Source organism: Ovis aries, chromosome 26 (genome assembly GCF_016772045.2).
Source record: "Ovis aries strain OAR_USU_Benz2616 breed Rambouillet chromosome 26, ARS-UI_Ramb_v3.0, whole genome shotgun sequence".
In the NCBI taxonomy this organism is placed as follows: domain Eukaryota; kingdom Metazoa; phylum Chordata; class Mammalia; order Artiodactyla; family Bovidae; genus Ovis; species Ovis aries.
In genome coordinates this window covers 36,597,621-36,625,222 of record NC_056079.1, presented here as the reverse complement: position 1 = coordinate 36,625,222, position 27,602 = coordinate 36,597,621, and the positions used below count along the sequence as shown (strand labels likewise).

The window sequence follows — 27,602 nt, the reverse complement described above, 5'->3', positions numbered from 1 at the left end:
TGCCGCATTGTCATTCAGCTTTGAAAACCAGTGTCTTATTTGCTGTTCACAGGGAGTTAAGAAATTTACCTGGTTGAAATCAGTCTGTAGTCAGAGAAAAACTTTGGGCCCTTGTCCAGGAGTCAGCGTTCCTGGTGCTGGGGAAGTGTGGAAGTGAGGTACTCACCCCCACTGCATCCAGGAGTCCTCCCCACCAGCCTACCTGGTGCTCCTTCTGCACTGTGGGCTGCCCAGTGGGGACTGTTTGGAGAGGTCTGACAGCTTGCTTCCTGCCTCTGACTTCTTCAGCGAGAGGAAAATCCATCGAACCCCATAAGTACCCACATGCCCATTGCGAAAAACACTCTCTCAACCACCTCCGTCATCTTATGAATCATAGTGGCCTCTGAGGCCTGAACAGATGCCTGACCTGCCAGGCAGGACACAAACGGCCAGAGAACTCACCTGATCCCAGGAAACTCACCTGAGATCCCCGGAAGCTCACCTGAGATCCTGGGAAGCTCACCCAAGATCCTGGGAAGCTCACCCGAGATCCCCGGCTCCTGAAACAGTGGTTTGATTCCAGCTGCACTTTAGAATTACCTGGGAGAGCAATAAAGATATCAGTGCCCAAGCCCCTTTCCAGACCTTTGAAATCAGAATTCTGTAGCTGGAGCCGGAGCATTAACTGGTTTTTGGAAACTCCCGCAGATGTTTCTAGTGCATGGCCAGAGGCTGTGGAACAGTGCCAGGCTGGCCTTGGAATATGAAAGGGACGGGGCCCGCTTTTCAGCTAGCCCCGCAGCTGGCACAGGAGGGGCTCAGTGGGAATCAGAGGAATCGTCTGCAGAGGCCAGAGCTGGGGTGGCCGTGTACATGGTGGGCTGGAGGAGTTCATGCTTGTCTGGGTGGGGCTTGTGTCTGAGGGTGGTGACCCCCTTGTGGAGGTCAGTGGGTTTGTTGAGTTCTGAGTTAAAGGTGAATGATTCTAGGAATGTTTGTTAATGTGTGTGCTGTCTGTTAGTTACCACTTTTTATGTAAATAGGACCTGAATTGTGTAGAATTTTAACATTCATTGGATTTTCTTTTAATTATTCAGTTGCTTCTTGGTTTATATCTCCACTGTTGTCTGGTTTCATGTCTGGCGTGCTGTTTGTACTGATCAGAATGTTCATCTTAAAAAAGGTAAGCGAGTTTATTATCTTTTTTAGTTAAGTTTTAGAACTAAGTTTGGTTCTGCTCAATAAAAATTAATAGTGAGAGGGCTCAGAGGGGTAATTACTAAGGCACAGCCCCGGATGTTGGAATCAGACATTATTATAATGCAGGCTGAGGACTCGGGTGGAGTGCCTGGGGGCCCCCCGGAACCAGGACTGGACACGAGGTGCCCTGCCCTATGACTTAGTTCACTGGTCAGCATTCCTGGGCACTAATGCTCACACCTCAAAAAGGAAAAACAATGATTTTGTGACCGGTAAACAGAATAGAGTGAGATAGTGTTAGATTTTGAAACTGCCCAGCACTAAAAACAACTGGAGAATTTTTTTACCCAGATGGAAGGTATTTTCTGTTTTCTAATGGGGAAGGGAAGCATGAGACACTGGATTTTTTTCTTTTTCCTGTCCTTGAGGACAAGATAAAAAGCAGGAACTACACCTATGGGGGTACTTTTTTTTTAATCAAAAATAAAATGAGATGAAAATGAAAACTTACTGAGATCAGTGTTCTAGGGGAACGTCAGGGGTTATTGCAGCGCTTTATAAGCCCTGCCGCTTGCCCTTGGTCACTCGGCACACTCCAAGCCCATCGGATGCGCCTGCCTGGAGCTGTGTCCTTACACGGCTCTTCTTCGAGTCAGGCTGAGGTCTCTTGGGTAATTGCACACTGACCGTCCCTTCTCCCGGGCTCGTGCTGTGCCGGGGCCTGTTAGCATCTTGGCAGGTGCCTGGTAAGCCTCCCCCTTTCATTTCTGCTGCCCCGGGCATCCCTGCCAGGCGGGCTCCTGCCCCTCCTCCGCCCCCAGGTGTCCCTCCCCAGGAAGCCCCACCTCCCACCCCAGCTTCCACTGGGCTCCTCCCTTTGTGTCCGCACAAGCGCCTGCCTTCTCATCACTGCACTCTCCCATCGTGCAGGGATTTATTTCCTGCTTGGCTCCCGGTTCACTCTTTGTGAGGTTGAGAGTGGACACCATGACTCCCTGTTCACATGTGTAGGCAGTGCCCAGCTCTGCCCAGCCCTTCCGAGGCGCCGGCTGAGTGTCTATTGAGAGAGAACAAAGGCTGCTTGGATGGGTGACAGGTGATGGGTGGGTGGAAGGAAGGAAAGAAAGGAGGAGGTAAGGAGACGGGGCTCGGTGAGGCAGCTGTCCTCGTGTGTTAAGACTAGGTTCTCTGGGGCCTTCCCTGTGGCCCAGGGGTTAGGAGTCCATACTTCCAATGCAGGGGTTGAAGGTTTGATCCCTGGTCAGGGCACTGGGTCCTTGCATGCCCTGTGGCGAGGCAAAAAATAAAAAGAGTAGGTTATTTAAGAAAACATAAGGTGATTCAGTTACAGCACACAAACAGAAGACTTTACACCTTCACAAGCTACCAGTTGGGAGTCTATCTTCAGCAGCTGTTGTCCCCAGAAAAGAACAGTTTGGAAGCCGAGGTGGCAGGCATGTGAGCGTGTGGGCATTCTGCTTTTGGTTCAGCCCGGGTTCCTGTCCTGGGCCCATGGCAGATCAGGGGACGGCATGCTCCTCCCAGGCCCTGCCCGCCCCTGCACGCCTGCCCTTCACCTGCCGCCTCCTGAGCCTGGCCGGGACGCCTGTGCGGCTGCGTCACCTCCCACCTCGACTCTCAGTGCTCCTGACACCTCACTCCATTCACTCCAGCCTCCTGACTGTGCTGGGGGCCGCTAGAGACCTTCTAGGCGGGCTCTTGATGCGCTTAGGTTCTGCAAACGGGCTTAATTTCTGCACGTCTGCGTTTGACAGTAGGAACCTTTGAGGTAGTCTCTCCTGATCCTGGCTCCTGTAGCTCACATCAAGAGGAGGGCATGGCAGCCCGCTCCAGTATTCTAACCTGGAGAATCCCGTGGACACCGGAGCCTGGTGGGCTACTCCATAGGGTCGCAAAGAGTCAGACACGACTGAAGTGACTTAGCATGCACACGCGCTACTGATCCTGACTTCTGTAGCTCTCATCAATGTTTAGACCTAAAAAAAAAAAAGGAAATGTTTAGACTTGATTTTCCTTGTAATAGGGTAGGTAATAGATTCATATCAATGTACAAGAGTGTTTTACACAGTCATTAGAAATTAGCCCCTTTTTGAATTATTTAAGCAACACCTACGTGCGAGTGCTACGTTGAGTTCCCAGTTCATATTTTTGCTTCAGAATTCTCTGTGGATCCAAACCCTCAAACTCTACATTTTTCCTCTGTGAACTCTTAATTTCTAATATTCTCCCAGGTGATATTTTGCCTTAAACACATGCAGTACCGTTCTTCTTGAAACATTAGATTTAGGAAATGTTGTACCAGAAGCTTAAGGTTGTTAAAAAAAAAAATGTTTTCTTAGACAAAGAGCCTACAGTTCTTTTTCAGTGTGACAGTTGAAGGTGATATGCTCTACTTTGTGAAAAGATTTGGAAACTCATAGCACATAGTTGGAGAAGGCAATGGCACCCCACTCTAGTACTCTTGCCTGGAAAATCCCATGGGCGGAGGAGCCTGGTAGGCTGCAGTCCATGGGGTCGCAAAGAGTCGGACACGACTGAGCGACTTCCCATTCTCTTTTCCCTTTCATGCACTGGAGAAGGAAATGGCAACCCACTCCAGTGTCCTTGCCTGGAGAATCCCAGGGACGGGGGAGCCTGGTGGGCTGCCGTCTATGGGGTCGCACAGCGTCGGACACGACTGAAGTGACTTAGCAGCAGCAGCAGCAGCACATAGTTCTGTGTTTACTTTATGTATTTCAACACAGCAAACATGTCACGGAGTCACATAAAATCTAGTAGTAACGCCGTGGTGTTTAAGTCACTTGACTTTCTCAGGGCGTCCTCAGAGGGTCAGGCCTGAAAATATTTGTGGAAGGTGGATTTAGAGGGCCAGTGTGCACATCGTTAGAATAGCGAGCGCCCTGGATTCTGAAGGGGAGGCCGGCTTGGGGCTTGGGTCCTGGGAGCTGGCCTCACCAGCAGCCCTTCTCTGTCCCCAAGTGTCCTGCCAGCCCACACGGTCCCTGTGCTTTGATGTTTCTGCCGGTCCCCGTGGCGGCCCTTTGACACAGCGCTCGTGTGGGAGGGACAGCCCAGGCCAGCACTGGGTCTGGGGGTGCACACAGCCTCGGGAGGGGCTTTCTCCGAGCAGCACTGCGTGTCATCTTGCCCACCTGCAGACACCCCCGGAGTCCTGACCTGCCCCCTCATCTCCTTACCCTGCAGGAGGACCCCGTTCCCAACGGCCTCCGGGCGCTTCCCGTATTCTACGCCGCCACCATCGCCATCAATGTCTTCTCCATCATGTACACCGGAGCCCCAGGTAAGAGCCCTCAGCCGGCGGGCGTGTGAGAGTCCAGCCTGGGTGGTGGACTTGGGCCTGGCGCTGTTGCTGGCCGCCAGCCAGAAGCCCTACTCCGCTCGTAGTCATTACGGAGCAGAGCCAAGAGTAGGAGGTACAGTTTCTTGTTTTACATATTCAAGAGAGGTGTGAAATAGAAAAGGCAGAGACTTGGGTTAAAAAAAAAGATGATTAACATCCCCTTCCTGGTGCTGAGTCACAGGACGCGAAGTGCCAGCCCGAACCTCCCCGAGCTGGGGACCCGGGGGCAGCGGGGGGAGGGGGCATGTGTAAACAGTAGGTTCTCACCCCCAGGCAGGGTTGGGGGGCTGTCACGTGTCCACACCACAAATATCCACCAGCCACCACCAGAGCTCATCAGACCAGTAAGTCCAGTCACTAGAGCTGTGCTTTTTTTGTCCCCCGGATCCTCAAACCAGTGATACTTTTGTTTTCAGAATTACTCCTTTTCTTCCGTTCTGATGGCCTGTGTTCTTTTTTCCCAAGGGTTTGGGGTGGGGCCTGGTTAAAAGTCCCTTTCTTTAACATTTTTAGTAGGTAAAGCACTTTAACACAGTATTGGTATTTGCACACATCTCCGTGTTGATGAGCTCATAGGGGCCTCACTCAGCATCTCCGTCCGAGTTTCTGCGGAGAGGATGGTGGAGAGGGGTGCCCATTTCTCCCTGGGATGGGCCTCCTACGGCCAGATCCTGACACACCCGTCATCGTGGGGGCGTCCAGTCAGTGGAGAGGCTTGTGGTGGTGTTTTCCTTCTCGCTAATGTCCATTAAGGATTCATATTCAGTTATGGGCCATATCTGACAGAAGTCTCCCTGTCTCTGTTGAAAAGATAAAGCTTCTGCTAAATGGTGCGTCCTTACAGTCGAAAGCACCCTCTTCTGAAATGGGGGAAATCCTTATTAATTTCGCCAGCGGGGTTTTCTCAAGGCAGTTTCTCTCAGGCTTTAGTAGCCATATCTAACTATATGTTTGTGTGCTTTACTCTTTCCGAATGGTTCTTTTTAATTCTGTTTCTTTTTCATTTTTGGCTGCGCTGGGTCTCCCTTGCCGCGCGTGGGCTTTCTCTGGCTGCGGCGAGCCAGGGCTGCCCTCTAGTGCGGTGCCTGGTGCTGGCTTCTCTTGTTGCGGAGAACGGTCTCTAGGTGCCCCGAGGCACACGGGAGCTTCCCAGCACAGACCCATTACACCCTGCGTCGTAGGCGGATTCTTTACCCCTGAGCCACCAGGGATGTGCCACACCCCGCCGTGATTCATAGCACCGCGTAACCTACTTTGGCATCTCCGCAGCATTCAGAACATGGCTCTTATACAACTTTGAAGAGTTGAGGTCAGGGCTTTCAGATTTCAGGGGCAGGGGTAGGGGGAGCGGTGAAGCATCACAGCTGCTCTAAGTTACGTGAAAAGTGCAAGGTCAGTGTCATGGTGAGCTGGAGAGGTGGGACCCCCGCCTCGGACAACAGCAGCCGGATCGCCCTCCGGCTTGACCATTCAGAGCATGAAGTGTATTTGTCAAAGGCTGTTTCCATGATCCATTGAAAAAACAAAAGGCAGAGGCAGAGAAAAAGCAGTTCTACAGTGTGAAGGCCACTCCACCGCAAGTCTGTGCATATCTCGAAGCTTTCGCGTGGTGCCGGGTGGGCCCCGGAGCACCAGGGGGGAAGTCACCTGGAGCAGAGAGATGCCCTGTTCACCTGAGCACTTGTTCTTGGTTTTACTCAGCTCCCAGAGCCCAAGTGAGCTGAGCAGAAAGAGGGGCAGCCATTGACGACCAGACGCCCCTGCGCTAGTGATAAAAGAGATTAAGCAAAGGAAGGCGAGAGGGCCTTTGTCAGACAGAGTCCTAGAAACAGGAACTGGTGGAAATGAGAATCATTTCTTTCTAAAGTCTGCATTTTTTTTCTAGCCTCTATTTCTGTCTCTCCCTGGTTCTTGATCTGAATGTCAGAAGACCACAAATGTATGATTTTTATTAGAATTTGACTTTTTCTAGACTTACCTATTTTTTCCATCACTTCTTTTTCTCATCTTTTAAAAGACTATTTTAATTTTAATTTTTTATATTTTGGCCATCGCTTAGTTCCCCGCCCAGGGATCAAACCTGTATCCCTTACATTGGAAGTGTGTAGACTTAACCGTTGGGCCACCAAGGAAGTCCCTCTTTTTCTCATCGTTTGCTGCAGTTTTATTGCAAATTTGCTAGGAGAGTCAGATTACTAAGAGATTAAATTATGCTAGAGGAGTGAAGCTATAAAATGAAGGAGGCAACCAAGGATAATATAAATACTTCATCGAGAAGTTTTGAAGAATAATAAAAAAAAAAATGCTTTTATTGAGCTGAGTTTTAAATGAATTAGCTCTTCTGGGAAATCAGTAATATTGCCAGCGTCTCCTGAGAGGTGGGACATAGGCACAGTGAAGCTGGCTGAGTGCCGAGGGCATGAAACTAGCGAGGTACAGAACAGACTTGGAAGTGGGCAGCCTAGTTCCAAGCCCCCGTCAGGGTATCCCATTGGCACATGACGGGGCAGGGGTCAGACACCCAGCATCTAGTCCCTGGTCCCCGATGTCACTGTAAATGACGATCAGAATACATCCGCCTCATACATCCTGTCCTTTCTCCTCACTCTCTTTAAAGATGGCTTCCAGGGAGCTCCCTGGCTGTGCAGTGGTTGGGACTTGGTGCTTTTACTGCCAGGGCCCAGGTTCAATCCCTGGTTGGGGAACTAAGATCCCATGAGTCATGAAGCTCAGCACCAACCACCCCCCCACCAGAAAAAGGCTTCTAAAAATTTGGAAATGATGTGGTTTAGTATCTATTTAATGTCCAGGTAGTGTGAAGAGGGTGGCTGCCCCTCTGTTTGGGAAAACCGGGAAGTCGGTACGAGAACCTTGGTGATGGACACTCACGTGGGAACACAGGCGACGCTCCTCGTGCTGGGAAAGCCCATCGCTTCCTCTCCCCGAGCCTCTGCGCCTCATAAAGGAGAGACGGGTGGGCAGGAACCGCTGTGAGAGGGAGGCCACGAGACAGGAGGTGATGCGGGCAGAGTGCTGAGCTCGGGGGCCGCTCACGACGGCGCTTTCTGTGCTCGGGGGCCGGGGGTGCGGTTTCCTTCACTGCCATCGGCCATCTCTTCAGCCTTACGTCTCCGGCGTGTCCTGAGGCAGCTCGTCTCTGTCTCCCCACACACGCTGCTGTGGGAGCTTTTCCTTACTTGAAGTTTGGGGGTGAGGGGTTTTGCATAGGGAAGGAAGGAGGTCAGGACAGAGGGTCCAGCCAGAGTCAGAAAAGGACTTTGCTGAGGTCTTGGCTCTGGAGAGTGTTTCTAAATATCCAGTAGGTGAGTCCAAATCCTATTTTTATTTAAACATTGAAGGTTAACTTTGCCCTTGAAACTAAGACGTTAATTCCATCCTGTCTCCACATGCTGGCTTCTCTGCTGTCCAGCTGGGTCGTCTGTAGCCCTGGCGTCATATCTGGGGACAAGTGAGCCGGGAAGACCCAGTCCTCTGCCTCTCTCACAACTGGCCGGCCTTTCTGCCGATTTTGAGATTTGATCTTCCTAGTCCTTTTCTTCCTTAAAACGTTTCCATTCAGGGTAAGGGCCTTAGAGATAAGAGGAAAAAATGAAATGTTCTAACAAACAGTGGTGGCATCAACCTACCCTGTTGTAACTTTCAGAGATTCTGTAAGTGGCACTTTGCCGCATGGAGTCGAACCCGGTGGGTCCCCATGGGCTGAGTCATGGAGCTCTGGTTTGACTTCCTCCCTTCCTCCTCCCTAAATTATTTTGAAGTTGTTTATATCTTGGGCTTAGTTGGATTTGTTTTACTTTGCGTTTGACGTGACTTGTCTCAGACGTCATCCTTATACTTCAGAGACTGAGTTAGCACTCTTCAGAAAGTGTCTTTGCCTTTTTGTCCTTAAAAAAATAATTCACAAGAAGCAAAAATAACTTGAGGAAATAAAGTGGGTTGGGTTGGATAAATCACTTGGGTTGGGCTGGATACAAGCCTGAAGTTTATTTTTGATGAAGGGCTTCAGCTGGCGGGACCTGGTTTTTGTTCTGCCTTTCTAGAATGAATGCTGAGTGAGGTACATGGCACACGACTTTGTGGAGTCGGAGCAGATTAGCTAATGATGCTTCCCAAGTCCACGTGTGGTCCCTGCACCAGGAGCATTGGCATCACGTGGTCACTTGTCAGAAATGCAGATTCCCAGGCTTAGACCCACTGAACCAGAAGCACAGCCCAGCAGTCCAGGTTTATGGGACGGAGCGCTCGGGGTGACCTGATGCTTGTGCGTTAGGAGGGTCCCTGCTCTAACCATCTCTTTACCTGCTGTTCTTCAGTTGCTAAGTTGTGTCTGACTCCTTGCAACCCCGTGGACTGCAGCACGCCAGGCTTCCCTGCCCTCCACTATCTCCTGGAGTCTGCTCAGATTCATGTCCATTGAGTTGGTGATGCCACCCAACGATCTCATCCTCTTCTGCCCTCTTCTCCTCTTGCCCTCAATCAGGGTCTTTTCTAGCATCAGGGTCTTTTCTAGTGAGTTGGCTCTTTGCATCAGGTGACCAAAGTTGGAGCTTCAGCTTCAGCATCCGTCCCTCCAGTGAATATTCAGGGTTGATTTCCTTTAGGATGGACTGGTTTGATCTCTTTGCAATCTAAGGGACTCTCAAGACTCTTCTCCAACACCACAGTTCAAAGGCATCAATTCTTCGGAGGTCAGCCTTCTTTATGGTCCAAGTCTCACATCCATAAAGGACTACTGGAAAAACCATAGCTTTGACTATACAGACCATTTTATCTAATAACCCTAACCCTAATCCGAACCCTAGTAATATGATCCTTTCACCATACATACTGCTATCTTATCACAGTCCTTATATAAAGAGGTGCTCTTCAAAAGCCCTAACTCCTCACCAGCAGTTGAATTCTCAGACTCCACCAGGCCTGGTGTCTGGCTTCCCCAGAGTGGTCTGTGCCTGAGATGGGCTGCCTCCTCCTCCTCTTCCTCCTTCTCCCCTCCTCTTCCTTCTCCATCTTCTCTCCCTCTCCTCCCCCCCCCACTCTCCTCTCCCTCTCCCCCCCACCCCCGTCCTCCCACTCCCCTCCTCCCCCTTCTCCATCTTCTCTTCCTCTCCCACCTGCTCCCTCTCCCCCTGCTCCCTCTCCCTCCATCTCCTCCTCCCTCTCCTCCTTCTCCCCTCCTCCCCCTTCTCTTCCTTTCCCACCTCCTCCCTCTCCCCTCCATCTCCTCCTCTTCCTCCCCCAGTGGCAGCCCTTCTGGTCCAGCCCCAGGGAATCCAGAGCATCAGGCCCCCCTCGAGTCCCCGGTGACTCAGGAGAAGGAGCTTGATTCCCAGAGATGCTCGGTTTTTTACATTCCAGGCTGTAGGGAGCGGGCGTTGGAGCTGGGGTGGCTCCCAGCCCTGGGTGGGGAAGGCGTGGGCTGAGAAGAGTCTCCAATTTCACTCAGAGGAGGATTCAGGACAGAGTGATTTGAACTCACTTCCTTCTCAGAACTGTGGTAACTAAACCCTGGTTTGAGAAAGCTAGTACCATATGCAGGGGGAAGAAAGATCCCAATTATAGGACAGATAAGGAAAGAGCATTTTGTAATTTCAAAGTGGTACTTCATCTTCTTAAAGTTGCCGCAGGATTCCTCCTACCTAGGGAGCTCCTCCAGTGCTTTGAACATGTTGATCTGAAACAGAGCAAAAACTAGTGACTCCATTTATCAGGGAAGGGAGGACTAGCAAAAAGTGATTCTTCAAATGAGGTCAACTTGTGTGTGTGTGTCTCTGTGTGTGTGTGTGTCTGTGTGTGTGTGTGTGTTAGTTACTGTGGGAAAATGTCCACAGTATACTGTTATGTGAGAAATGCAGGCCCAGAACAATATATACAGTATAGTTTACATCTATTAAATTTAAGGCAAAGTAAAAGAAATCCACACTCTGCATTAGATGTTTGTTTATCTCTAGAAAATGCCTGGGAAGATACATACCAAATATTTATCAGTGTTTCTCTGGGAAGTGGGTTCCAGAGGGGAGGACAGGAGGCATTTTCATATTTGTACCTCCTACAGTTTTGTATGGTTGATTTTTTAAAAGCTTTTTATATTTTATTGGAGTATAGTTGATTTACTGTGTTGTGTTAGTTTTAGGTGAACAGCAAAGTGATTCAGTTATACGTGAATCTGTTTTTCTTCAGATTCTTTTCCCGCGTAGGTTATTACAGAATATTGAGCAGAGGTCCCTGTGCTATACAGTAGGTAGGGCTGTGTTGATTATCTGTGGCTGTTCTTTTTATAATCTTGTATTATTTATCAAATTAAACCAGAGAAAACGAAAAGAGAGGGTGCAGGAGAGGTGGGTGAGAGGTATAAGGGAACTAACATGGGCTAGAGCCTGAGGGGTTTGAGAGAAGCTTCATTTTCCCGCAATAACTAACACACACACCACGTGGACCTCATCTGTAGAATCACTTTTTACTCATCCTCTCTTCGCTAATAAATGGAGTCACTAGTTTTGGTTCTGTTGTAGATCAACATGTTCAAAGCATCAGATTGTAACAGTGATTGTTGTGTGTGAAAACTAAGAGCTGTGCCAAAGTCAGGGCTCGGAAGGCTGTGAGTGGGTCTGACAGCTCTCTCTACTTGCTCCCCAAGGCCGTTGGATGTCCTGATCTTCAGGGGGTTTGGGAGAGAATTGCAAGGATGCCTGAGGTTTGAGCTGAATCACTATTTATCATATCTTTGCTGTTCAGAAAATGAAAGGGCTGGACATGAAAGGCCATTGAGGGTTGGAGCCAGGCCTGGGCTTCCGCGCGCCCAGTGTGGGCTCCTGGCAGCCGCTCTTGGCCGAGGGTCGGAGCAGTTCAAGCCCAAGCTGTGTCCTACTTTGCCTTCCCCGGGGTGCGGGCCGAGCCTCAGTGCCCTCTTGAGCATCTTATCCGAGGATAATTTGAGACTCTAGCAGGAAGGCCATTCAGTACCAAGTATTTTTGTCAAAAATTTTGTTGTAAAAAGTCTACCTTAAATTTTCAGAAGGAGAAAAGTTTTCCCCTGAAAGTTCATTGATTGAAGGGCTTTCCTGTGCTGGATTTTTGCATTTCATTGATTTTTTTTATCCATGAAACTTGCTTCTGTATAATTAGGACAATTTAGAGCTGGGTCCCCTAACTATTAGTCGGCAGCTCTCACATGAGGCTTTAAAAGTAAGTCCGGCTGCTCTTTTTTTTTTTAGTTGGAGTATAGTTGATTTACAGTGTTGTGTTCATTTCAGGTGTACAGCAAAGTTAATCAGTATTATATACATATACTTAACACATGTGATACATAATATGTATAATATATAAATACATAACTATATAAGTACACAATTTATAATATACAAGTCATATATAATATAAATTATGTAACTTATATGTAATGTGTAATTATATAATTACATGTTAAGCATATATTATATAATATACTCTTAATGTATAATATCGTGTATTATATATCATATGTATTCTTTTTTAGATTCTTTTCCCTTTAAGATTTAACCTTATAGGTTATTACATAATGTTGAGTATAGTTTCCTATGCTATATAAAAGGTCCTTGTTTATCTATTTTATATATAGTAATGTGTACCTCATGCAAAGAGTTGACTCATTGGAAAAGCCTCTGATTCTGGGAGGGATTGGGGGCAGGAGGAGAAGGGGACGACAGAGGATGAGATGGCTGGATGGCATCACTGCCTCGATGGACGTGAGTCTGAGTGAACTCCGGGAGCTGGTGATGGACGGGGAGGCCTGGCGTGCTGCGATTCATGGGGTCGCAAAGAGTCGGACACGACTGAGCGACTGAACTGAACTGAATGTGTATCTGTTGGGCTTTCCAGGTGGCTCTAGTGGTAAAGAATCCGCCTGCCAATGCAGGAGACGTAAGAGACGCAGGTTTAATCCCTGGATCGGGACGATCCCCTGGAGAAGGGCACGGCCACCCACTCCAGTATTCTTGCCTGGAGAACCCCGTGGACAGAGGAGCCTGGTGAGCTGCAGGCCATGGGGTCTTCTGAAGTGACTGAGTATACACAGTGTGTATCTGTTAATCCCAGGCTCCTGGCTTATCCCTCCCTCCTTTCCCCTTTGTAAGCAGAAGTTTATTTCCTGTCTGTGGGTCTGTCTCTGTTTCGTATATACGTTCATGCTGGTGTGTGCTCTCGATGCTCTGTTGATTTGCTAAATTGCTGGAATAGTTCGGTAAGATCCAGTCCCCATTCTGTTCCTCTCTCTCTTTCTCACCATCAGCAACTCGCCTGTCTTCCTGGTTCCTTTGCTCTTCGCCATCTTGCCCCCACCCCTGGCTTTTCTCCCCTGTGTCTCCCGCCCTCTCACCCTCTGATCTTCCATCCAGTCCTGTGACTCAGAGGGTGGCTCTGGAGCTTCCTGGCCACTTTCCAGGCCAAACTGATGGTGAAGGCAGTTGTGATGGTTAAGACTCAGGAGCAGGTGACCCTGTGGCTCATCGTCCCTGCGAAGCATCATGAGCCTTGTGTATAGCCGGCCTCAGCCTGTCCCTTTCGGGTTTGGGTCCTGATGCCCTCCGGAGCCCATGTAACCTCAGCACAGAGATGGGCCTGGAAGGAGCATGTGGAGCGACCCTGCTCTGCCCTGCTGAGGGCTCTGCTCAGAGGGGATGGAGGAGAAGGGGGCCTGGGAGCAACAGTGTCCACTTGCTCAGACACTCATCTCTCCAGCTCCTGGGCTTCATCCCCCTCCCTCAGTACCCAGAGCTCTCCTATCTTAGATCAGGTTAAGGTAGTGAGGCCAAAGTAGCCCAAGTGTCAGCTTTATCATCAGCTCAACCAGAAGCCGCAAAGGAGACAGGGAGGACTCTTCAAAAGCCAGGTAGTTTTAAGCCGCAGTTGGTTTGATGTTGGTAATTAACAGTTACCATTCAGTTCAGCAAGAAACCACATTGGAGTGGTCCTTCCCCGTGTCCGGACACTGACATGCAGACATAGAGCAGAAGCTGGAGCCCCAACCGCAGGCACAGCCGAGTGAGGTCAGCCTGAGTGGTTTTATAAGCAGCTCCAAGCCTGGATCCGGAGACAGAGCCAGGGCTGGGGCGGGGCTGCCAGCTGCCCCGGCACAGCCCCACGTGGGGCCTTGCTTGCTGGTGTGTCCAGGCGCTGGAGGATGGAGCTGCCTGGCTACTGAGTGTCTGCTCCCACCAGTGACCCTTCCACGGTGCCAAGGCTGGGTGATTCTGGTTCTTACTTTCCATACTTATATGTGAAAATCCTGACTCCCCATTTAGAGTATTAACTACCCATTCTCCCTCTTACCATTACCAAAATGTCTAATAATACCTTACCTGAATAATTTCAAGCTGGTTCATATACATATATATAGAATGGTTCTTGTCCGACTCTTTGCAACCCTATGGACTGTAGCCCTCCAGGCTCCTCTGTCCATGGAATCCTCCAGGCAAGAATACTGGAGTGGGTTGCCATTCCCTTCTCCAAGGGATCTTCCTGACCCAAGGATCAAACTCAGGTCTCCTGCATTGCAGGTGGATTATTTACTGTCTGAGCCACCCTTACTTTTTACAGAATGGTTAACAGTGAGCAGTTATACGCCAATGAAAAAAATAATGGAAAAAAGAAAGTCAGTTTTATATTTAAAAAAAGAACAGTTAATAGTAACAAAGCCTGTAGCATTAGAGGTTTATTTAAGAGCAGAGTTTTAAATAGTTCACTTATTTCAAACTTTAAAAAAAAAAGTTTAACAATTTACAAAAGTGTGTGCTTATTATAAATTTTCAAAGTTAGCAGTATGAAAGCACAGAGTAAGTGCTGTAGGAGCCTTTAGCAAACAAACAAGCAGCTAAATAAATAGACCTGATTTTGCTTCCCAAATGACTGTGAGTTTCTGCTTTTCAAGTTATTGAAGTTTCTTTACAGTTTTTTTTTCCTTTGCCTTCTCTGTTTTTGTCACTATCCATGGGCTTGTGACTAAGAGCCCTTCTCTCCTTCTATTTAGAAAGAATGTGGTATAATGTTGAGGGCCTTGGGCTCGGGAGTGAGATGCCGGGGTGGGTAGGCTTGTGCTTCAGATGGACAGTGTATAGCGCAGGGAGCGACCCCTCCTGTTTCCCATCCCTCCACTTGAATGACCGCTGGTTCTTCCCAGAACTTTTACGATCTGTTCAGGAGTGTACACTTGGCCGTGGTGGAGGGGGGAACGGCGGTGTTTCTCTTCTAGACATAAGTTGGGTGGTGCTGCACACACCGTGATCTCGCTGGCCTTCCTCACTTAACTAGACAAGAGCATCACTTCTTATCAGTCCATTTATCTCGACCTTATTTTATGCCATGCACCACGCTGACTTCCCACTTCTATGATGATGCGTGTGTCGGTTGCCTTGCAAACTCTTGCTGTTACAGGTAATGCTCTAGTGAGCACTCTCGCGCCTGTCTCCTTGTGCCTGTGCAGGGATGCACCTGTGGGTGTCTGTATCACACCTGTGTCACCAGGGGAGCGGGGCTTGGGGCCCTGCAGGGCAGGGCAGCCTGATGTCTCTCCACCTTCCACCTTTTTATTGACTGAGGGAATGGCAACTTTGTGTGCTGGACCGGATAGCAATGAAAAGCTTTTCTGTGTTGTAATTCCATGAGTTGGCCCTTGAAAGAAGAATTGAGCTTGAAAGTCAGTGTCCTTTGACAACACTTTTCTATCTAAGCTGACTTTTTTTTTTTAAACAATAAAAGGGTTCATTTATGCATATGGAAGCCTTCACAGAAAAGAAATGAGCACCAGGAGAAGCAGTCAGACTTCAGGACTTCTGTACCATGGAAGGAGACTAGGACACATACAGAGGAAACTAACGGGAGAGAAGAGTTAGTGTGGCAAGGTCTGTTTGTGCAGACCCATCTGGGTGGTGGTGCCTGGTCTCCAGTGATGGGAGTCACTCTCCTCTTCCTGGAACAAGGAAGGCACATTTCTCCCAAGAAATTTATGCCCTGTTGTCCGGCAGTTACAAAGCGGGGCAGCAGACTCTTCCTGCATCTGCTGTTTCTCAATTTAAGCTGACTTTTACAAAGGTTTGTGTGTGTGGTCCAAGCGTCATGTCCTTTTAAAGCCGGGCTGCTGAGTATTGAGAAACCAGAGAGGCGGCCGTCAGCCTTGCTGTGGCCACTGTAGCCCTGGGCTTCGGGGTGCCCAGGGAAGGCGGCGGCAGGTATCGGGAGGGCAGACAGACCCCTTCTTACCCCCGTTTGTCCCCGTTTGTCGGGAATTTAGGTATTGAGATAATACTGTAAATGGGTTTATTCCCAACTTAATATGTTGTTTGTGCGAAGTTGGTCGCTTTTTAATGATTAGCCTACTCACTGAGTTAACAACCGAGTCACAAGGTAAACAGTATATCTCAATTATTTTTTACAGTTTTATAATTCATTTATCTGGCTGCGTTGGGCCCTCATCGTGGGCTTTCTCTGCTTGTGGAGGGGGGGCTACTCCTTGCCGGGGTGCGTGGCCTCTCACGGCAGCAGCTTCTGCTGCTGCGGAGCTCTGGCGCCCTAGAGCAACAGGGCCGCAGGGTGCGGGGCTCAGTTGCTGCGTTGCACAGGCTTAGTTGCTCCGAGGCATGTGGAGTCTTTCTGGACCAAAGGCCCGTGTCTCCTACCCTGAGAGGTGGATTCTTATCCACCACATCACCCGGGAAGTCCCGGTCGTGTAACACAAGACTTTGTTCCCCAGAAAAAGTCTAGCACGGTATTGTGGCTGAGAGCTTTATTAATCACAGGATCCAGATGACGCACTTCAGGGTCGGGGAATGGCAGGAGTGGGGATGTCACACCCGACTTTGGAGACGTGTCCAGTGACAGCTGTGTCCCCTCTGTCCCCAGTGATGGGCCTGGTCCTCCCCATGTGGGCGATCGCCCTCATCTCCTTCGGGGTTGCGCTGCTGTTTGCCCTCTTCGTGTGGCTCTTTGTGTGTCCGTGGATGCGGAGGAAGATAACAGGTAAGTGCTTTTCTGTTCTTCTGATTTGCAAAAAGGCTCTGATTCCTAAAGCTGCAGGCATCATGCACTGTGATCCTGAGTGACAGGGAATACAACCACGGTCAAGCCGGTCCCTGTCTCAGGGCGCCTGCCTGCTCTCTGGCTCAGACTTTTCCTGGATATCTTGGGATCTTGGTGAGAATGAGGTCCTCGTTGCCGTGGGTAACAGCAGGTAGCAAATCAGCAGCATAGCACTGCCGTCCCTCAAGAATGGCAGAAGGTAAAAAGACCAGATTCCGAGTGTGATAACTGAAATTCCCACACGTCTGTGGTGAAATAAAAACTGGTACAACGATGGGAAAAGTTCGTTTAGCCGTTTCCTATGAAGTTAAGCAAACATTCATCATATGACTTAAGTAATTCCACCCCTAGGTGTTTATCCAAGAGAAGTGAGACTCGTACACAAATTAAGTCATACTAGCCACCAAGTGGAGACAAGCCACAGGCTCATTAACAAGTGAGTGGATGACCAGACTCTTCATACAGCAGAGGGCGGATAAGCAATGAAGAAGGCGAACTCCCAGGAGGAGCCACGCACAAACAAACTCATCCTGTAGGCCTCCAGAGGACAGCCATCCCCAGCCACCGAAACCAGGGGCTGCTGGAGACACTGCAGAAGGGAATGTGAGGGGACTTCGCAGGGACAGAGGGAGCTTTAGAGACAGAAGGGCACTTTAGGGACAGGACAGAGCTTTGCAGGCACAGGAGGGAACTTTGCAGGACTCTGTCTTAATTGAGGGGTAGTTATAGTCTGTACTCGTTTGTCACAGGTCATCTACCTGCACATTTTAAAAGGTATAAATTTCGTTGTACAGAAATTATACCTCTGTGAAAGCAATTTTAAAAAAAAGAAGACCCTGGCTTAGAAAACTGCAGGAGCTATTTTCCTGTCACTGGCAACATGATTGAATTCCAAGCCTTATGGCCACACGCTTTTACAGGGCTCTCAAAAGACAAGAAGTATTTCCATTTGGCCTCAGAGTATACCTTACAATCATGGTTTGATCCGGACATATCTGAATTTGAAACCCACATTTCAAAGAAAAACTGAACAACCGAGGAGACGTTACCACACTTATGAATGGGAAGGCTCAATACCAGAAAGATGTCCGTTCTCAAATTGATCTGTACATTTAATGCAATTTAAACAAAAATCCCAGCAGGATATTTTGTAGATTTATACAAGTCACTTTAAGAATGAATATGGAGGACTTCCCTGCTGGTCCGCCTGCCATTGCAGGGGACAGGACCCCAGGAAGATCCCTCATGCCGAGAGCAGCTGAGCCTGTGAGCCATAATGAAGGGCACACCTTGTCACTGCAACTAGAGGGAGCCCTCACTCAGCAACGAAGACCCAACACAGCCGAAAAGAAACAATTCATTAATTTAAAAATTTTCTAGGGAAAGGGACTGGAATGGCCAAAACAAATTTGGAGAAGAGTAAAGTTGAAGGACCCATGCCACAAAAAGCTCCAGGAGAGTGTGGAAGTGGCGAAGAGATAAACACCTAGATTAACAGAACAGGATAAAGTCCAGAAACAGACCGGCAAATATGGCCAACTGAGTTATTGAAAATCACTGATATAATCAATGATACTGGAATAACTGGGCATCGAATGCCAAAAGAACCTTGACCTAAAGCCTTATACCTTGCAAAAAAAAAAAAAATAAAATAACTCAAGATCCATCATAAGTATAAATGTAAAGTAGAAAACCATGAAACTTTGGGAGCAAAAAGAGGAAAACTTTTGGGACCTTGGGTAGAGCAAAGAGTGTTTAGGTTTGATACCAAAAACACAATTCATAAAAGAAGTTGGTAAATTGCACTTCATCAAAATTGGAAACTGTTGCCCTGTAAGGAACACTGCTGCTACTGCTGCTGCTGCTAAGTCGCTTGAGTCGTGTCCCACTCTGTGCGACCCCATAGATGGCAGCCCACCAGGCTTCCCCGTCCCTGGGATTCTCCAGACAAGAACACTGGAGTGGGCTGCCATTTCTTTCTCCAATGCATGAAAGTGAAAAGTGAAAGTGAAGTCTCTCAGTCGTGTCCGACTCTTTGCGACCCCATGGACTGCAGCCTACCAGGCTCCTCTGTCCATGGGATTTTCCAGGCAAAAGTACTCGAGTGGGGTGCCATTGCCTTCTCCGTAAGGAACACTATTAAGAGAAAAGACAAGCTGCAGACTAAGAGAAAGTGTTTGCAAATCCTCTAACAAAGGACTTGTATTCAGAACATATGAAGAAAGCTCAGAAAATAACCCGATTTAAAACAAAAATTTTAAATAGCTGTTTCACCAAAAAAAGATACATGAATGGCAAATGAGTCCATGAAAAGCTGCTCGACATCAGAAATACAGATTAAAATCACAATGAAGTATTCCCACACATCTATTTTAATGGCTTTAAGAAAAAAAAAAGGATAGTGCTAAATGCTGACAAAGATGAGGCGTGGCTGGAATGTTCATTCATGCACTCCTGCTGGGAACGTGAAATGGCACAGCCGCTCAGAAAAGGAGTTTGATGGTTTCTTATAAGGTTAATCACTTACCCACTCCTAGGTGTTTACCCTAGAGAAATGCACATTTAAATTCACACAGAAGCCTGGAGATGAATATTTATAGCAGCTGTATTTGCTATCACCAAAAACTAAAAGCCTGGATTATCCACAGAACACACACACGTATTTCTGGAAATAAATACATCCACATATTAGACTGCTACTCGGCAGTGAAGACTGAGCCTGCACCAGCATGGATGAACCTCGGGTGCCATGGTTAATCGTGCCACGTCGGAGGAGCCAGCCTCAGAAGCACATGTCTTATGGTTCCATTTACATGACATCTGGAAAAGACAAAACGGTAGGGACGGAGACCAGACAGGTGGTTGTCAAGGGCTAGGGCAGAGGGGCTGACTACAGGGATAGGCGTTATAGGAATCTAGACTTTTAAGATTTTTTTTTAATGTGGACTATTTTTAAAGTCTATTCAATTTGTTACAATATTCCTTCTGTTTTATGTTTCGGTTTTTTGGCCACAAGGCACATGGGATCTTGTGGGGATCTTAGGTCCCTGACCAAGGATTGAACCTATGTACCCTGCATTGGGAGGTGAAGTCCCAGCCACTGGACCGCCAGTGAGATCCCTAGACATTTTTTAGAATCAGAATTCTACACACACACAGCCAGTATACCATGTGCAAGTTTTAAAAACTAATAATTAAAACACTACATTAGTACATACAACTTCAAACTAAGTAGTGATTTCACACTATGATGGATTCATATCCAGCTGCTTCTTCCTCTCCTGTGTAGCCGCCCCCTGCTCTTGGTTGAGAAGGAACCCCACCCCCCGACCCCCTTAAACATTCTGCTTGTCTGGTTTAACCCCAGTGGGAGTGATAAACTAAACTTGAATGCTCTTGACGTTTAAAGCTTTTTCTGATTGTTGTTGTTCAGTTGCTAAGTCGTGTCCGACTCTGTGACCCCATGAACTGTAGCACGCCAAGGCTTCCCTGTCCTGCGCTACTTCCCTGAGTTATGGACCATAGGATCTTTGCTCCCACCTTTAGGCTGTAATGTTACAGTAGGAAACTGACATTACTACCCATTCTGGCTTGCCAAGGGATTTTTTTTGGCCAATAACATGTATTTTGACATTTCAACATACAGGTACCTTGTTCTATTAAGTACAGACTATGGTTAAGGGCATGGACAGAGAGTAAACTGACTACATGTTACTACCTGGGTGACCTTCAGCAAGGGATTCAGTCTCTGTGGGCCTCAATTTGCTCATTTATAAAATAGAGAAAATGGTAATACCTGTTTCATACGTTAGCACGTTTTGGGGGACTTCCTGATGGTTCAGTGGTTAAGACTCCATGCTTCCACTGCAGAAGCCCAGGTTTAATCCTTGGTTGGGGAGCTAAGATCCAACAAACTGCATAGTGTGGCCAAAAACAAGAAAAAACAAACCAAATAACACAATTTAAAAAATCTGTTATTATAATCTTTACAGATACTAACTTTTCTCGTCTACATTGTCAGCAGTTTGAGATCAGAAACCTGTGTGTACCTTTATTTATTCCTTGTAGTAAACAAACTTAGTTTTTTTTTTTAATCTGTCTTTTAGATTTAGATAAATATAGAGATAGAGGTATAAAGATTGAGGGCAGGAAGAGAAGGGGACGACAGAGGTCGAGATGGTTGGATGGCATCACCGACTCAATGGACGTGCGTTTCAGCAAGCTCTGGGAGACGGTGACAGACAGGGAAGCCTGGCGTGCTGCAGTCCATGGGGTCGCAAAGAGTTGGGACACAACTGAGCGGCTGGACAGCAACAACAGAGACAGAAGTGACCTGTCTGAGTAAATACAGAAATGAGGCTGATGCACGAGTGTATCCGGCCGAGGACCCGAGAAGGCTGTCCGTGTCAGTTGGGTAGGTTAGAGCGTAGACGTTTCCTCAGGGAAGTGTGAGGCAGCAAGACCATGAACCCACATACCAGATCTGATTACCAAGAGTGCGCTCCAGCTTCAAAACCACTTTTTGAAAATCCCTGGTTTCTTTTGGAAGTAAAGGATATTTAACAGTAAGCAGAATCTCTCTGTTCCTTTTGAGGAAAATGATTTACTTGTTTCCTAAGACTTGGTGACCTGAGGAAATCTGAGCGCAGTCTCTTATTGAACAGAAGAAAGCAGACAGACCCTAACAGTATCTATGAAGACAAAAAGGATAAACATTTCAGTGATTCTGAGGTCAGTTTAAGAAAACAGAAGGCCGGGCTAGATGGTTGTAGAATTTACAGAATGTTTACCTTGGGAACCAGATCTAATCCTGTCTTTTTTGTTGCTTTTGGATGAGATAACTCAGGGCTGAGCCTCCATCTTTCCCTCCGTAGCTGAATTTTCTAGCCTGTTTCCCAGACTGAATTGTCCACTTTATTTTCCTTTTTTTTTTTTTTTGTTCCCAAAGTATGAAAGTATCACGATAAATACTTTTTTTATATTCATTTGTCAAAAATAAGAATCCTCGTCCCAAATTTTCAGTTATGACTCTTTATTTTCTTCAGGCAAATTACAAAAAGAAGGTGCTTTATCGAGAGCCTCTGATGAAAGTCTCAATAAAATTCAGGAAGTGGAGTCCCCAGTATTTAAAGAGCTGCCAGGTGCCAAGGCTCACGACGACAGCACCGTCCCCCTTACGGGCTCAGCTGCAGAGCCCTCAGGGACCTCAGAAAGCATGTCAGGGGGTCACCACCCCCGGGCCCCATATGGTAAGTTCCTGGGGGCTGGGGTGGCATGGGGCAGAGGCAGTTTTGGGGGGCCAGTTGGCCTGCATGTGGCAATGAGGTTCCAGCGCACAACAAGTGTCCCCAGAGAAAACTCGGGGGCTGAAGGGTCCAGGGTTTGGTCAGTCCCAGAGCGAGCTTGTTCCTATCCTGTGACTTTCCTCCAAGAGCCATTTACCTGCAGTCTCCCAGCAGCACCTCTGGGCCCCTCACCTGTGTCTTCGACATGCAGTCACCTAACTGCCAGAGATTGGATTATCAGTTTATCCAGCTTTGTATCCAAACCCCTTCCTCCTGGGAGGTGCAGAGAGAAAGCTGACGTTGGAACCGGGGCGGTGGTCTCACTAGAGTAGCGCAGAAACCATCAGGGCCATCGTGAGGGTCCTCTGTCCCACAGTGTTTATGGACAGTGATGGGCCACCTCCTGCCTCTGCCAGGCCTACCTCCCTGCAGGGGTGCTGGCACTGCGGTCCAGGATGGATCTGCAACTTGGCCAAGAAAGAGGATGGGCTCTGCCCACTGATCTGACAGACCGCCTTTGACTGTGTCCACCAGCCTTTTTTTTCAGTTGAAGTGTATGGTTGATTAAACAGCACATTAACTTCTGCTGTACAGCAAAGTGGTACGTGTGTATATATATATATGTACATCCTTTTTTAAAATATTCTTTTCCATTATGGGTTTATTACAGGATGTTGAATATAGTTCCCTGTGCTGTACAGTAGGACCTTGCTTACCCCTCCTGTGAGCTTGCATCTGCTGCCCCAGCCGCTCCCCCCGTTCCTCCTCCCTTCCTCCCGCCCCAGGAGCCGCTCTGTCCTTTCTCTCTGTGACTGTTCCTCTTTCATAGGTGGGCTCATCTGTGTCGTGTTTTTAAGCAGCACCTGGAGTGTGTCTCACAGGGAGATGGACTGAGTCCCCCTTGTATCGAGTTTTCTATAAAATAAGCTCCCGACACGGATCCTTCTCCTACCCGTTCCTGGAAAAGGAAAGAGTGCTTCCGCATTTTAGGAGAATGCAGCATCATTTTTCAGCTGCCGTACTGTTAGTTTTACCCTTTGCTGTATGTTTCCAAGTTTCCCTTTTTATTTTTACCATACTGCATGGCCTGTGTTGTCAGGTTGGAAAATAAAAGAGTACGGCAGAAAAATGCAAAAACTCTCACTGTCCAACCTCCTGAACTGACATGGTGGCCCCACAGCATCCCAGGCGTGGACTCAGGCTGTCCCTTGTCCCCTTCAGCCAGGCTCGGTCTGTCCCGTGTCCCCGCAGGCCGGGCTCGGTCTGTCCCTTGTCCCCTTCAGGCTGGGCTCAATCTATCCTTTGTCCCCGCAGGCCGGGCACTGTCCATGACACACGGCACCACCAAGTCGCCCGTGTCCAACGGGACCTTCGGCTTCGACGGCACGGCGCGGGCTGATGGCCACGTGTACCACACGGTGCACAAGGACTCGGGGCTCTACAAGGACCTGCTGCACCGCATCCGCGACGAGCGGCCGGCCGACGGGGCCCCGCGGCAGCTGCGGCGCAACAACAGCTACACGTGCTACACGGCGGCCATCTGCGGGCTGCCCGGCCTGGCCACACGCCGTGGCGACACGCCCGCGCCCGAGGACAGCGAGAAGCTGGTGGCCGACGCCGTGGCCTACTCGCGCCGCCGGCTGCGCTACGACAGCTACTCCAGCTACTGCAACGCCGTGGCCGAGGCGGAGATCGAGGCCGAGGAGGGCGGCGTCGAGGTCCGGCTGGCGCCCCCGCTGGCCGAGCCCGAGCCGCCGCGCGACGACCCGGTGGACGAGGAGAAGGAGGAGAAGGACTCCGCCGAGGTGCACCTACTCTTCCACTTCTTGCAGGTCCTCACCGCCTGCTTCGGCTCCTTCGCGCACGGAGGAAATGACGTGAGGTGAGAACCTGGGCGGGCGGGGCCGGGGAGGGCTTGTGTGGTGGGCGTGGTCTTATAAGGGGGCGGGGTGAGGGGCGGGGCCTGGTGATTGTGAGGGGCGGGTGGGCAGGGTCAGGCTGAGGAGGCGGGGAGGGGCACGGCAGATACCTGACCCACCCTAGAACCACGCAGGTTGCAACCGCCTGGGGTCGGCCAACGCCAGGTTTTGTCCACAAGTGCAGCACCTGCATCTCCGTGGCGCAGGTCTTTGAGTGAACCAGATGCAGGGAGAGTTGGCCTGGGGTCAGAAATCGCAACAGGTGGAATCAGTAGAGCTGGGCTTGGAGCCCTGATTCTGCCCAAGCCTGTCCCGGCTTCCTACCCTGGCCTGCGTTCAGTGCCATTTGGCATCAGTGCCTTTTGGTTTCAAAGCAGAGGGAGATTTCCCCCAAGTTGTATAAGGGTCATGTGTGAGCAAGTAGCTCCTGTAGTGACCCGCGTGATGGGTCAGAAAAGAGACGTGGGAGACCCCAGGGTGCCGCCGTGTTGGATGGCCGCTCCAGTCAGGAGGGTCCCCTAGGGACACCCACAGGGACTGAGGGCACAGCTGTGACGGCATCTATAGGAGAACCTCCTGGAAGAGGGAAAAGCACTGCGAGGCCGAGGCAGGAGTGTGCCTGGTGGGTCTTCCGGAAAGAATCACTAGCAAGAGCATGGAGAGCTCAGGTCAGCTGGGCATCCAGGCCAGAATGTGCAGGAATGTATAGAGTCTGGCCAGGCATCCGGATCAGTCACTGAATCTTCCAAAGCCTCGGTGTCCCAATCTGTGAAATGGGGGTAAAACTAGTACCAATGCAGGAGATTTCTATGAGGATTAAGGGGAGGTGCTTATATAATAAGATAAGAACAGTCCTTTCCCATAATCAATGTCCAGACATTTCCACTATTATAGTTATTATGCAGCCTAATGTTTCTGTCCAAATGAGGGAAATGTGCCATCATTATATATTTTTTTGGCCCAGTTATATGACTCCATTTTATACCATGTGCAGCTGCGTTTCTGTTCTTTTTAAAAGACGTCTTCCAGCCAGACAAAGAGGCCTGGACAGCTTATGTTCTGCTCAGGGTCACCTAGGCATTGCCAACTTATTTTACGGAGGGCACCATGTTCTGTCCTCTCTTAAATTTTTTACTCCCCTCCCCCACCAGCCCAGTTCCTCCTCCTTATCACAAATTCTTTATGAAAAGCCTGGTACCAGCAACATGTTACGAATTGGATCCCTTTCTAGAACTAAGTTCCAATTAAGGAGACAAGAAAGGCATACTCCTGGAGAGTAACAGAACACCCCAAAACAGCATTTCAAGGCCAAGGAAGAGTGTAGACGGTAGCTGCTGCAGATGGCCAGAGTGTAGAGCAGCTGTTTGCAGTTTGGAGACTGATTCTCAGGCTTTTGAGCAGGGATGTAGTCTGATGAAAGCAAGGTTTAGAAATAACAGTGCAGCAGTGAGGAGGGGGCTTCTGTTTACTCAACAAGTGGGTGTTAAGTTTGTACCAGTCCTCAGAGCTGAAGCACTTGTAACTTACTCCAGGCCTGTTCAGAACAGTCCTTTGTAGTCCTAAGTGAAAGAAAGTGAAAGTGTTACTCAGTCATGTGGGATGCTTTGTGATCCCATGGACTGTAGCCCACCAGGCTCCTCTATCCAAAGAATTCTCCAGGCCAGAATACTGGAATGGGTAGCCCCTCTTTTTCCTAGGGATCTTCCCTACCCAGGGATCGAACCTGGGTCTCCCACATTGCAGGCAGATTTTTTACTGTCTGAGCCACAGGGAAGCCTGCAGTTGTAAGTGATGCCTCTCAGAGACTGGGAGTCTGAAGCTCAGAAATGTGACTTTTGCCAGGGCCACACAAAGAGGAGCCAGCGTGGGAAACCAGCTCTCTGTGACTCGGTCTCCGGAGTGTGGAGGGTGGGCTGGGAACCACAGGCGTCATTCGAAGCCTGTAGGGAGCTTGGGAATCATCACTACATCCTAACAGCAAGCAAAAACCAAATAGACTGAAAAGTCAACAACTCTTCTTGGATCTCAGAGGCAGAGGAGAACACAGGACAAACCACTGTCCCCAGGGTCGGAGAGGCAGAGATGCTGGGGGTCCTGGAGGGGGCACTCAGGAGCGGGTGCTGTGGCAAGAACCATGCAATCCTGGACTGGAGCAATGGGCCCTGGAGGCTCAGGGGGGACAAGGAGAGAGTTAAGGCTCTGGGGGACCCAGGGTAGGGGGGACCCCACTATCCAGGAGCCCTACCAGATCCTAACAGTGAATATCAGGGAAGAGGAATCCCTCCTGCTCTGGGGGGAAGGAAAGCAGCCACTAGACAGAACAGACACCCTGTGCTTAGCCAGGCTGTGCTCAGGAGAAACCGGGTCACCAGAGCCCAGCCTGCAGGGGATTACTGCAGGCTAACTGACCTGGAAGGGGGAACACACTCCAGACTGCCCTGGCCTTCCCCTAGGGAGAAGGGATGCTCCCCAGCTCCAGCCATCCTGTCTCACATAAGGAAGGAGCAAATGCTGAGAAACATACAAGGGATGGAAGGGTGGAATTAGGATTATTTTTTTAATTTTAAGTTATCTACACTTAACTTACATGGTTTATATGGTAAAGAATCTGCCTGCAATGTGGGAGACCTGGGTTTGATCCCTGGGTCAGGAAGATCCCCTGGAGAAGGGAATGGCAACCTACTCCAGTATTCTTGACTGGAGAATCCCATGGTCAGAAGAGCCTAGGAGGCTATAGTCCATGGTGTGGCAGAGTCAGACACAACTGAATGACTAACACTTGCACACTTTCACACTATCAGTAAAGTAGTATAATGTTATTGCAAAGGGGATTTGGGTTAACCCTAGGTATATATGGCAAGCTCTAGGGCAACCATTTTAGAAAGTTAGCAAAAAAAAAAAAAAAAAAAAGTATAGCCAATATGCTAAGAAGGGAGAGAAAATGGAATCATATGGAATGCTCAGTTAAAACAACAGAAGGGGGGAAAAAAGGCAGATGACAAAAATAGGAACAAAGAACAAGGACAACAGATAGAAAGCACTGACAGATACGGTGGACGCTAATCCAGCTATGCCGGCAATCAGCTTGAATTTCAGTGATCCAGATGCACCAATTAAAAGACAAGAGATTATCAGAACGGATCAAAAAAACACAACTCACTGCTATCTACCAGAAACCCACTTGAAATGTGAAAACACTTAGGTTAAAAGTAAATGGGATTAACTTTTCATGTGTTTGTTAGCCATCTGTATGTTTTCTTTGGAGAAATGTCTGTTTAATTCTTTGGCCCATTTTTTGATTGGATCGTTTATTTTTCTGGAATTGAGCTGCAGGAGTTGCTTGTATATTTTTGAGATTACTTGTCAGTTGCTTCATTTGCTATTATTTTCTCCCATTCTGAAGGCTGTCTTTTCACCTTGCCTATAGTTTCTTTTGTTGTGCAGAAGCTTTTAATTTTACTTAGGTCCCATTTGTTTATTTTTGCTTTTATTTCCAATATTCTGGGAGGTAGGTCATAGAGGATCCTGCTGTGATTTATGTCAGAGTGTTTTGCCTGTGTTCTCCTCCAAGAGTTTTATGGTTTCTGGTCTTACGTTTAGATCTTTAATCCATTTTGAGTTTATTTTTGTGAATGGTGTTAGAAAGTGTTCTAGTCTTAGTCTTTTACAAGTGGTTGACCAGTTTTCCCAGCACTACTTGTTAAAGAGATTGTCTTTTCTCCATTGTATATTCTTGCCTCCTTTGTCAAAGTTAAGGTGTCCATAGGT

General features: G+C 48.6%; 1 protein-coding gene and 1 long non-coding RNA gene across 11 annotated transcripts in view; one reads left to right on the top strand and one right to left on the bottom strand.

Moving 5' to 3' along the window:
• SLC20A2 (solute carrier family 20 member 2) overlaps positions 1-27,602 on the top strand; it is a 110,916-nt gene that overhangs the window by 69,351 nt on the left and 13,963 nt on the right. For all 10 annotated transcript variants that reach the window (XM_027962673.3, XM_027962674.3, XM_060407168.1 and 7 more), the window contains 5 exons: positions 1,080-1,165; positions 4,408-4,504; positions 16,454-16,570; positions 21,676-21,879; positions 23,230-23,797. In XM_027962673.3, the coding sequence (XP_027818474.1) occupies positions 1,080-1,165; positions 4,408-4,504; positions 16,454-16,570; positions 21,676-21,879; positions 23,230-23,797 (1,072 nt within the window). The remainder of the gene's footprint in view (positions 1-1,079; positions 1,166-4,407; positions 4,505-16,453; positions 16,571-21,675; positions 21,880-23,229; positions 23,798-27,602) is intronic.
• On the bottom strand, positions 1,640-5,982 carry LOC132658711 (uncharacterized). The gene is made up of 2 exons (XR_009598668.1): positions 3,046-5,982; positions 1,640-2,468 (listed from the first exon to the last, which is right to left on the bottom strand). It is a non-coding gene; the product is annotated as an uncharacterized LOC132658711 (long non-coding RNA).